The 11,556-nt window shown below is 47.7% G+C and overlaps 2 protein-coding genes across 2 annotated transcripts in view; one reads left to right on the top strand and one right to left on the bottom strand.

Moving 5' to 3' along the window:
- The window catches only part of szt2 (SZT2 subunit of KICSTOR complex), an 80,924-nt gene extending 78,312 nt beyond the window's left edge, over positions 1-2,612 (bottom strand). Inside the window, exons 1-3 of the mRNA XM_069193946.1 lie at positions 2,471-2,612; positions 1,028-1,153; positions 582-755 (exon numbers count right to left, since the gene is read on the bottom strand). Coding sequence (XP_069050047.1) covers positions 582-755; positions 1,028-1,153; positions 2,471-2,494 — 324 coding nt within the window. The 5' untranslated portion in view covers positions 2,495-2,612. The remainder of the gene's footprint in view (positions 1-581; positions 756-1,027; positions 1,154-2,470) is intronic.
- A 365-nt stretch (positions 2,613-2,977) lies between these two features.
- Positions 2,978-6,841, top strand: med8 (mediator complex subunit 8). Its single transcript, XM_006634791.3, has 7 exons — positions 2,978-3,120; positions 3,558-3,679; positions 4,332-4,476; positions 4,667-4,807; positions 5,061-5,148; positions 5,255-5,503; positions 6,349-6,841. The coding sequence occupies exons 1-7, from the start codon at positions 3,115-3,117 to the stop codon at positions 6,411-6,413; spliced, it is 816 nt and encodes a 271-aa protein (XP_006634854.1). The 5' UTR covers positions 2,978-3,114; the 3' UTR covers positions 6,414-6,841.
- Positions 6,842-11,556: the final 4,715 nt, after the last annotated feature.

The raw sequence follows: 11,556 nt of genomic DNA, 5'->3' as shown, positions 1-11,556 counted from the left end.
AACAGGATTGATTTGAGCTGTTGGACTGTGTTCAGCTCTAAAACATTTGCAAGTTCCCCCCCCCCCCCCGCCCCCCCAAAGTCCTCCACATCTCCCAGAATTCATTTTACTATAGTGATTACCGCAGATGCGGTGGGTTAACTTCCGGATCTAGGAGAGTCTAGCTTCATTTTTTTTCTTCAGGACAGTATTACCATTTTCTCTTATACATGTTTAAGAGTGTCATTTAATTATTGCATTTCATGAGTAAAATAAATTCCCAATTTTCGAGAGGAAAAAAAAACAGAAACGTTCCAACCAAGCAGCCGGTTAGCCTGATTAATTAGTTAAGTAATTAAGCTGGGTTGGAATGAAAACCAGGAGGTGTGGGGGTGTCCAGAACCAGGACTGAGGATCCCAGCTCTACAGGATGAAACAGCTGTGGATGAGAGACAGACAGAAGTCTGTTTAGGGGCTCTTCTGCATTCCCAAGCTGCAAGCGCTTTGCCACTAGGTGGGAGTAAAAGCCAACGGCCCAGGAGTAAGGAAACTGAATTTCTCCAGGAAGGTGACCGAGCACAGGCGACGGAGGACACTCTTACCACGATCCCCGTGGACGGGCTCAGGTCCAGCTCGATGATGAAGCGGTACCGCCGGGCCAGGAAGGTGACCCGGGTGGACGGCACCAGTAGGTACGGCACAGTGGATGGAGGGTCACCAGTCTGCCAGCCCTTTGGTAGGATGCTCAGGACATCCAGCTCATTCTCCGAGCTTAACTGGTGCACAGAAAACCAGCGGGACTTCAGTTACTGGGCACAACAGCAAGGACTGAACTTGTTCCCCGCAAGCACGCAGCGTAGGTCCAAGCACGTCAGTCCACCCCTTAATTCCAGACCGCTCCTTCCCGAGGCGACAGGAGTCCAGCCCCCGGTACGCCACAGCAAGCACACATCACCAGCACAACTCTAGAGCCGAACCGGTCGGCTTCGAGAGGATACAACGTTTAAAAGCGAAACATGCGGGCAGGGGCGTGAGCGGGCCCACTCACCAGCTCGGCCCCCGGGTCGGGCTGGACCACCTGGTTGAGTCGGCTCAGGAACCAGGCAAGCCGCACGTTTCGGGAGATGCGGTGCTCCTCCTTCATGAGCAAGTACACCTGGCCGGCCTCCTCCACCTGGCGAAGGAACAGGGAGCTCAGAGCGTCGCTCACCGGCCCGGGTCGTTTCACCCATCAGGGCGCCGCAGGGGGCGGCCGGCCGGCAGCGTCTGCACCGCGCGCCCTGGCAGCGCCTCCTCTCGAAACCCCCAAAGAAGAGCGAGAGGCGTCTGCACCTGCCACACCCTGAAAGTCAACACTGGCTGGGAAAATGCTTGCAGCCACGATTTTGAAACCACGAACAAGATCGCAGCCTGCAGTCGTAAAGAATAACATTCCCAGGAGGGACTCGGCTGCTATCAAGACCCCGGCTGCATTTTCTTTTTTATGGACCACACTGACCACAACAGGATCTCAAACGGGCTCGCAGGCAGGCTGGCCAGCAAGGTGAAGCCGTTCTGAATATAGCTCCATGACACATGGGTGCCTTGGCGATGAAGGGTTCTGATAAAGGGCAAGACTGGGCAACGTCACGGCTTTTATGGCCTGGAGTGATGAAGTAAATTGTCGTTTTTTTGTTGATTCACAGCTACATGTGGGTAGGTGGCAGAAAGAGTACTGGGTGCCATGCTGGCATGAATTCCATCAACAGTATGGTGGTCTCATCCGTGGGAGACATCCTGTTACAATTTAAACCCGTCAACACTACGCACACTGGTTAGGGAGAATACACATTGCTACATACTGTGCATTTGCCAACACTACCCCCGTCAGTGCATTAGCGTGGCTGCTTCTGAAAACCTTCTCGTCTGACAGAAAGCACTACCGACAGCTTGCAAACCACGGACGTGCTTTACGGTATCTAGTGGTTATGATATTCACTGTAACAAGGAAATACGCGACGACAAGGAGGCTAAGGACACTTAAGAAATGTGAATCGGCGAAGGAGTGAAACACCTGCTACAGCAATCCCAATTATTACCTGAAAAAAACTACAATTACAAGCTGCAAGCTGCAAGCTGAACACCTCGGGGGTAGTCGTGTGTCGTTAGACTAAAATAAAAACGTTCAGTTATCAGTCATGCTCCTACGAAACACAAAAAGCCAATCGATGCACAGAAACTCGAACAGCCATTTGGACTTTGCTAGTCGCTAGTTATAGCAGTACCACCAGCACTCCAGCCTGACACAACCGTTACGGAGAAATTACGCATCTTCCACAAAATGCACGGAGCTTTGAGTCATTTAAGACATTGCCTCTTAGCCAGTCCTTCTATAGCCATAGTAACACGCCCAGCTTCCCTCATGCGTTTATTTTACTTGTCATCCTATTGCGAACTGGTCTGATCTTCTTTCTGCGGACACCCCGATAACGTGGGGACAGTGTCTACTCGCCTCGGTGTCCTGTTCCTCTGCCATCCCGGGTCTCGCATCCCCAGGGGTGTCAGCGTGGAGCTGTGGCGGCGAAGACTCCTTGTTTATTTCGCTACAATTTTCTGTTTATTTGGCACAGGCTGCACCGCGACCCGGAACTGCTTTCCGCTCTGACCCTGCAACGGGATTAAACCAAACCCATCCGGAAATATTTAAAACAGCTCATCTGTTGTCGAATTGTTGCAGAACTCTGTGGTGTTTGTTTTAAAAAAAGAGGGCATTACGAGCATTTACCAGCAGAATATCTGGCAGACAAAAGATGCGCCACTGGCTAGCAACGCCTGTCGTCTCTGCTTAATATTTATTAGTATCTTCTGGTCACGATCAAACTTTTGAATTTTCTTGCTTCAGGTAAAATGTTAGATTCCTAAAAACGAACTGTCACAGAACAACCGTTTTCATAGATGCTAAAATAAAGAGCCGTTGAAAGTAATAAACTGACCCCCGGTGACACATGACTATTCTAAGTGTGTGGCAAGTCTTTCCGAGGTCCTCCACATATCCCAGAATTCCCTTCGCCTCTTTTGAATGACCATAGACACGGGAGGATAACTTCCGGATCTCAGTTTGTTCAGTTTCGGTTTTTATTTTGGATAAACAATACGATGCAGGTGAGTACTAGCCAGCTGGTTTTATTTATTTTTTAAATCATATTGGAGTAGATTAACGTGTTGGGTAACCAAACTGTGTGCATTTTGAAATCGAAATGCTGTCTTATGGTCAGATTGGGATATGCTAACCAGTCGGTTCTAGGTTCATTCTAGTATGTAACCGCTGTTCTTGAACAAGACGAATTCTTAAAGTTAAGAAAAAAATATTAACTCGTAAAAACAACAAAAACGCAGACCGCAGCTTCGTATTTCGTTACCTTAGGTAGTTCTGAGCTCATATTAAGTTCTCAGCGTTTTCGACTAGAGCCTCCCAACAAAGTCTGTGCTCAAGTGTAGCTAAAGTCACCCTTTCGATAATATAGCCATCCGAAAAATGACTCGGGGAATCTTACGAGCTTTGTTTCACCGGGTGGTGTTTTCTCCCCATCCGTGTGCAGCAGCGGGAAGAGAAACAGTTGGAGGCGTCTATCGACGCCTTGATAACTCGAGTGGCCCACCTGAAAAACTCCCTGCACAGCTTCATCTTCAAGCTGGAGAACGAGTACGAAAGACTGGCATGGTGAGGGCTGGGTGCTTGCAGGTGTTTTACCACTTTCCCGAGAAAGGAAACTTGAAAACATTTTTTTTATTATTATTCTAGATCTTTTGCTTAATATCGTCTAGAATAACTCTCGCAAGACCGAGAAATCTTGTGAAGGGTACTGTAACACAATGTCAGACAGACTAATGTGTGGCTGATGAGCTTTGTAATCTTTGTCTTTAACTTTGTGTTAATGATAATTGATTTTAAACTTGTAGACAACACCAGAGAATAGTAGTTGCATACTTCTTTGGGTAATGTTTGTACTTTTGGTTCGCCAGATTCCAAGACTTACATTTCTAAGGTCTTCCATAACCACTTTCCTCAGGATATTGCAGTTAGGTCTAATTAAATAAAATATAGACATGTAAGTAGTAACTATTTTTAATGAGGTATTTATTATTGTTGGATGAGGAGAGAAGGAGCAGATGTGACCCAGGGCCAGGCCCACTACAGGAACAGTAGTATTGTGACTGTCAGAGCTGGTCATTTTTAGACAAGTTTTAGGTAATTAAGTACAGTTGATATTAATTTTTATTGTTGGGTTGTAGTTTTAATTCCTTGCTTTTTACTCCCAGATCTTTGATAGAAGCACCATAATTAATATTGTATGTTGTTCTTTGTTTTTTAGGCCTTCAGTGCTGGATAACTTTGCCCTCTTGTCTGGCCAGCTTAACACCATCAATAAGCTGTTGAAAAATGAGAAGACACCTGTCCTGCGCAGCCAGGTCATCATCCCTCTACTTCTGTCCCCAGACCGGGACGAAGAGCTGGCTGTGAGTCGCAGTTCAGTTCGCTCCTTTGCCATGGCTTTTCTCTTCTCAGAACGTGCCTCGCTTTGTGCCGCTGTTGTCAGCGAAGCACACAAAGCAAGGAGACGATCACCAACATGTCATTTAAAACCCTGATTTCTTCTCGATGGCCTGCTCAAAGCCAGCCCACTGTCAATTTTACCGTTGCCCCTAGAAACTGACGGAGCAGCGCGTGCCCGTGTTCAGCCATGAGATTGTTCCGGACCACCTGCGCACCAAGCCAGACCCGGAGGTTGAGGAGCAGGAGAAGCAGCTGAACGCTGAGGCAGTCCGCATCGGCCCCGAGTTGGCACAGGTGAGTGTCTGAATGCCTCAGGTGCCCACCCTCTAGGGCAGGCTCTGCCGGTGAGCTCCAGGTGTCCTATGGGTGTTCTACCACCGTCGGACTGTTCAAGAACCTTGATGTCTTATTGAGCATGCAGGGCGATGACAGCTCTTTATCTCTAATAATCATGAACAGGTGTTGTTCTGATGAGAGTAAAAAAAACAAACGTCTGACAATCTCCGCGTGCCCTCCGTTTGAAGCCTGGCTTTCCCATCTTGTGCAGAAACAGATACAGACGCTGAACAAGCTGTGCTCGAACCTACTGGAGAAGCTCAACAACCCTCGGGAGGACCGCGAGTCCGAGAGCGCAGGTATCTCGCCAAACTGTTGTCCGCTCCAGAACCCGCAGGAGGCTTTGAATGGAGCAGCCTGTAAAAATAAAAACACTTTGTGAGTCACGGCGTCGTTTCTTGGCAGCTTTGCGGCAGAACAAGCAGACGTTCAACCCCACGGACACAACGGCCCTGGTAGCGGCCGTGGGGTTCGGGAAGGGGCTGGCGAAATGCAGACCCCCTGGGTCCGGGGGCCTGGTCCCCCCGGGGCAGCCTGGGACCGGAGCCATGCTTCAGGGAGGGCCGACCCTGCAGCAGGTCACCATGCCTGGCACTTCCAACCCACAAGCGGCTATCGGCGGCCCCGTTCCCCAGCAGCAGCAGGGCCAGCCAGGTAAGAGCCTCACCTGCCACCTGCAGGACAGGTGCGATGGGCAGGAGTCACGCAGGTCGCAGCATGGCACAAAGGAAGAGTGGGACACCTCTTGTTGTTTTGACGAATACGACGTGATGAGAACAGTCATCCTGAATGATACTGACCTGAGCTTAACCATCTCCTGCAGTCAGCAGTGTCCCAAGTGCATCCGCAGCCCTTTTGTGCGTATGGAGCAGCTTCTTTCATGGAACGTGACTGTCTCCCTGTTATAAAGATTTTCTCTCCGTTATAGATCCTTAAATAAAAATCGGAATGAGAAGTCACGAGGGCTGAGAGGCCTCTTCTCCCCTGTAGCTTGCTTCTGTTTTTTTTAAATTCCCGTGAGCTAAGGGTGTGAATGGCAGTAACTGATCTGACTAGTATTGCTTTTAGTCTGTCAGATAAAAGTGGATTAGCTATAACTGCGGTATTGTGAATTTCAGAGGGACTGCTTATGGGGGGAAAAAAAGCTGAGCTCCACCTAATGTAACATTTTTATTTATTTTTCCGTTATGTTCTTTCCTTTCCTTTTCTTCCCTTTTATTTGCACGATATTTTTAGTTAGTCATGCTGCATTTGTACTTTGAGAGCTTAAAACATACTAAATGAAATCATTTAGCAGCCTGTTTTTTTTATACGTTTCCAATGACTTCGTATTGAAAATATTTATCCAGCTGAGATGGGTAACAGTATCTCCACGGTGATGTTAGTTTTCAGTCTGCAGTGTGTTACATGACTCATTACAGAGCTACATGCCGCTGGTACGCACGACATACATGTTTTGACTAAGCAGAGTGTTGAAACCTCTTGTTTCGTTGCTACAGGGAAAATGCCAAGCAACATAAAGACAAACATAAAGTCGGCTTCGATGCACCCTTACAATCGCTGAACCCCAGGATTTCCAGCGGGATCTGAGAATCTGAGACTGGCTGATCCTGGCCAGGCGCTACATGAGAACAGCCAGAGCCTTGTTATTCTTTCAGCGCAGAGACTCCCGTCGCTGTCCAGTATGTCCAGTACTCTACTGGCACAGAACTTTCTGCCATTTATACATGCATGAGTATCGAGGATACATGAGTATTTCCTTGACTTCAGCATGGACAGCTCCGCTCAGACTCTACAGCTGTTTTGTATCTTCACAGGCCATCTATATGCGTAAATTACAATAATGCTGGTTTGAATTTTTGTAATGTATTTTGGGAAAAAACTATCACTAGATATAGATGAAAAAAAACCTTTAGTTGGAATTATTGTGGATTTCAGTTACACAGACCTCTGTTCTTCCTTTTGTTATTATTAATTAAATGTTTAAATTGATCTAGTTTCCATGCTTTTTTTTAAATAGTCCGTCTAGTCTCTTCACTTCTTTTATTTTCTTAATGCTTAGGTTGGGTTGGATCTAAATGGTCAGCACTGTGGTTAAAACACAGAAAAACTGAAGTTGTCTGAAATCACTTAGCATCCACATAGCATACCTTTGAGATCATTTTATTGGGTGGCACAATATTGTGATCTCTGAAGGCTTACGTAAAATATATTTTGTTTTATAATATTGGGAGAGTGTGGCAGATCTTCCCCAAAAGTGGTAGATTAATGAAGACTTTAAATGAGGTTTCTCGGCCTTTGATTGCAGGATTTCAGCTATCTGTTCTACCACGTTACAGGGGGGAAAAAAAGTTACATTTCACGTTTATTACACATGTTCTGTTTCTTGGTGTCATACGTGTTTTCAGTAAGTCACTTTTTGTTTTCATTTGTGCGGTATAAAGGAGTTTCTCCATCGCACTGTAGTGTTGTCCTCTTTAAAATATTTCGTTCATCTTTATATTTCTGGACTGTGGGCTTTTGGATTAGCCTGTGAGACAATTTGAATGTACTGCCTCTTTGCGAATGAAAAATCTTCACGTTTTTGTCCTCGGCTGCAGCACATGCCTTCATTGTAATGCAAAGGCCCCTGCGTTCATTTCCATTTGTACACCCTCATGGAGAGGTTTGTGGGACAGCACCCACCACGCTCTATGCTCAAGAGAATTGCATTTCAAATAGCATGTAAAAATGAATTCATGTAAAAAAAACATTTTAAAAAGAGCGTTGCAAATGGGTGTAGCCAAAGGAAGTGTGCACTCTTGTGGCGACAGTGCATTACTGCTGTTTCCAATGCTATCAATGGTGACGGTATCAATGCTGTCCTCTTGTGGATGAAGTGTGTACTGCCCAGCAAATCCTTATCGCAGGGTAGTCATTGGTTAGATGAGGCTTTGTTTTTAAATAAAACTTTTATATTAATCTGGCTTCACACGCACGCATCCGGATAAGAGTTATGCTGGATATCGAACATGCTGGGCCACAGATTTTATATATCCATAAATCATGCTTTATTGCAGTGCTGTGGAGGTGTTCCTAAGTGGGCCTGGACTCTGCAACATGACCTTGTGGTTCTTTTCCATCATCAAGTCAATCCATCAGCCTTTTTTTATTTGCTGTAGTGTCCTTTTGCAAGATTTCCCGATTCATTTGGTTGAAACGTATAGATTTATTTTTTCCTGCTTCCCGTCTGAAGCCTGTGTTCAGGGGCGGGATGGGTGGATAACGGCACTTTTCACAGCCTCATTCGCTCCTCTTTCTGGTGCTCTCCTGTTTCTGCAGGGGACATCGGTGAAAGCCGCCGTGCCGCCATATATTAACCACCTCTCGTTGGCTGTTGTTAAGAGGGTTGGACAATGCAGACGGTCTCCCCGCACACACTTCGGCAGCAGTGGTAATTAAATGGGGGAGTTTTATGACAGCTGGAAGGCCAGATGCCTTTGGAAACATTGATTGCGCTCATTGGTTTAGTGCCACCTTTGAAGGATGCAGTTGTTTAACATACCAGTTATTGAAAGTCATTTTGTTCTATTTACATGCAGGCAGGAGATTTAAAGCTGCGCTGGCAACTGTCCAGCCTCGAGGCTCTACACGGCCCGGCTCTTCCATTTATTTTTCCACACGGATACGATAGCTTAATAATCGCCGTATTCTTGTTTTTATTTTTAAAAATACTAGGAAACTGTAGAATAGTGGACGTTCGAGTGGGACGCTGCTTCAGAATGCGTTGGCTGCAAAGCAATAAGTAGAGGTTAATCCTTAATTCCATGCTGAATTACTTTATTTTCAACAATTAATGTGTATCATTGTAACTCTGTTGACCAGCTGGGCTTCAAATAGCATTTAATCTTATCAGTGGAGTTTGTTAGTCTTTCTGAGCCACCTGAAGCAAAAACTAAGAGAAGAAGTCATTAAGAAAAGCAAGACCTTCCCTTCTTTGTGTGCATGAAATCATAACTCAGTCTGATTCTAGCAACACCCTTGCAAAGCATGCATGATTGTTGATTGAGGAGTAAACTCCATAGACCCCCCTAAAAGTCATCAATTTGCCTTTTTATCACAGATGAGAAACCGGCACTCAAGAGCTTATGCTGCTTTTCGCGAGACTGAAAACATTTTTGACTTGAGGTGCAGAGTTAAGTGAGAAATCAGAGCGGACTCTGGGAGCTGATTGACAGACCACAGCCTCATTGCATCATCTTGATTTTTTTTAAAGAATGTACTGAAAAATGCAGGCGGGTAGGTTCGGTCACACATAGGTGTAAAAGCAAAGACTTCTTTGAAGAGTGCTTCCGGTTAACTTCATTCCCATTCCTGTTAAAGTGGGTCTCCCCTGGGTGATCACGATATTCAGAACGAGAAGCATGTCCGCCTCTCAGTCCGGTTAATGATGCGTGTATACTGTACAACGGACATATATGCATGGCGGAGAAGCGCCACTGTATCCAGTGCAGCTGCGACTTCAGCAGCGAGAGGGGAGGAGTGTTAATTTGACCTGAGTGCGGTTTATTCCTCCCGTCTCTGGGAAGGTGCTGGGAGAGGCAGATGGAGGCGGTGTGTTTCCGTGGGTCGTTAATGAGATACTGGCTGGGGAGGACAGGCAAGGAATGGCTGCTCACAGAGGGGGCTTGTTTTGCACTTTTCCTCGTTTCTTCTCGCCCACAAGACAGCAGCTGGGGTTCAGTCTGGTTCCAAACAGGTGGGAGAGACCTCAGCCATGTCTCGGCTTCGGGATCCTGCACCATTCGGAGCAGGGTTGCGCTTGGTTGTTTACTCGGGGGTCCGAGACTTTTGTCGAGACGGGACAGATTTGGAAGCGGGATGCCTGCCGCGTGCCGCCTCGCGTCAAGAAGGAAATGGCAGTGCAGTCACATCGAACACGGGGCAATCAGGGGCTTGTCATCTGGTACGTAGAATGAAACCACGATACAGTCAAACATGATACTTGCTCTGATCTCTCTGACTGTCTGATTTGCTCTGTATCCAAGCGGCTACACTGTACGTTTTACACACGGAGAGGCTTACAGAAAACATGCCAAACATGCAAATGAATATCGCAATCAAAATAAATGCCATATTACATAAAGGGCAGCAACCCATACATAGTCCTTACACACCACTCCTACAGGAGTCCACACAGAGCTCCAGAACCTGGAGGTTTAATTCTTTAATTACTGACTGAGCTCTCAGCAGCGTGATGCCTCGTGTGTCTCTGAGCTATGCTAACTGGCCCAGGCCCACACTGGCCACCATCGCTGCACCCCTGTGTGAATTTCCTTCCTCGCTCTCCTCATCTTTCTCATCGCGTTTTTTCACCATGCTGCTGTTTATTCATGAATACCCTTCTACTCTGGTCTTCTTTTGTCACCTTATCGTCGAGGACTTATCAGCTGTGGCTGTGTGGTCCGAACGCCGGCTGATTGATTGACGTGACTGATTGGTGCTCCCCGATCACGGAACAGTTCCCGTCCTCGGGACCTGCGGAGCAAGTGAGTGTCCGCGATAGCCCGCACACCTGACGGCGGGGCTTGTGTGCATTAATCAACTGCAAGATAATAGTAGCCGGTTCTCATTAGCAAGAGAGCTCTCCCGTGGCAGCCTCAAATAAATGGAAAAAAATCGCTGAACTGTCCTCCACCGCATTAATATTCTAAAGGTGCGGAAGTGGCGCTGGCTGTCTTCCAGGGAGGCAAGAGGGCCCGTACATCGCTTCCTAGAAAAGATCATCTGTTTTATGAGTTTAATAAAATTTCATAAGGAAGCACAAAGAATATTAAACATACGCCAGTCACATTAATAGAGCAGGGCAGAGGAGCGAAGCTGCCCGGAGTGGCTGGTAAGAGCTCTGTGGTTTCTGCAGGTCAGCCCCGACAGGCCGCCGGCCTGGGCAGGCAGGAGTCCTGCGGACGGCGAGCTGCCACTTCGACACGCGGCTCTCTGGTGAGCGGGCTCCTCGGGCAAGCTGCTTGGGGGGGCCCGCGGGTCTCCGACACGCACACGCACGCTGTAGAGGAACAGGGGGAGGTCAGAAGGACTGGTCTTGGAGCAGAGCGCTGTGAAGGGACGCACTGCTGGCTTAGTGACAGGAAGGGGCGAGGAGGAGGAGGAACGATGAAGAGATCTGGAGCAGGGCTTCAGTGGGGGGGGCAGAGTGGGTCGCAGGCAGAGGTAGATGGGAAGACGTTCGAGCGGGGAGCTGCGTCAGCACGCGCAGGCTGCAGAGGAGCAGGTGAATGCTGGCTCCGTGCTGGAAGGTACAGGAGAGAAGCAAAACGTGCCGCATGTCCGGCCCGCACCCTGTGCGTGAGGCGAGAATGTTATCTGAATTCGGCCGGTGGGCGGTTCTGTGTGGAAGCCTACTGCAATGACGGCCTCTTGCTTTTTTTCTTTTTCCTTTTTGGAAGGAGATGGTCCAGTCTCCTCCACCCCCCCCCCTTGGCCAGCCCCACTGCGGTCCGTGAGCAGGCTCACCGTGGCATTTCGCCATTGTTCAGGAGTCAGGGACAGTGACCGTCCAGTGGTTTGTGCCTGGCAGTCCTTGCTCTGCCTGACTATATTTAGTCGATTATGAATATGTAATAGCGTTGAAAGTAATTCGGCCAGACATGCCACTGTCCAGCCTAATAACGTCAAAGTCATTAATGGCAGGAATCTAAAGTTCATCCTGA

The sequence above is a fragment of the Lepisosteus oculatus genome, chromosome 9 (assembly GCF_040954835.1).
Source record: "Lepisosteus oculatus isolate fLepOcu1 chromosome 9, fLepOcu1.hap2, whole genome shotgun sequence".
NCBI lineage: Eukaryota > Metazoa > Chordata > Actinopteri > Semionotiformes > Lepisosteidae > Lepisosteus > Lepisosteus oculatus.
This window is presented reverse-complemented; position numbering and strand designations above follow the sequence as displayed.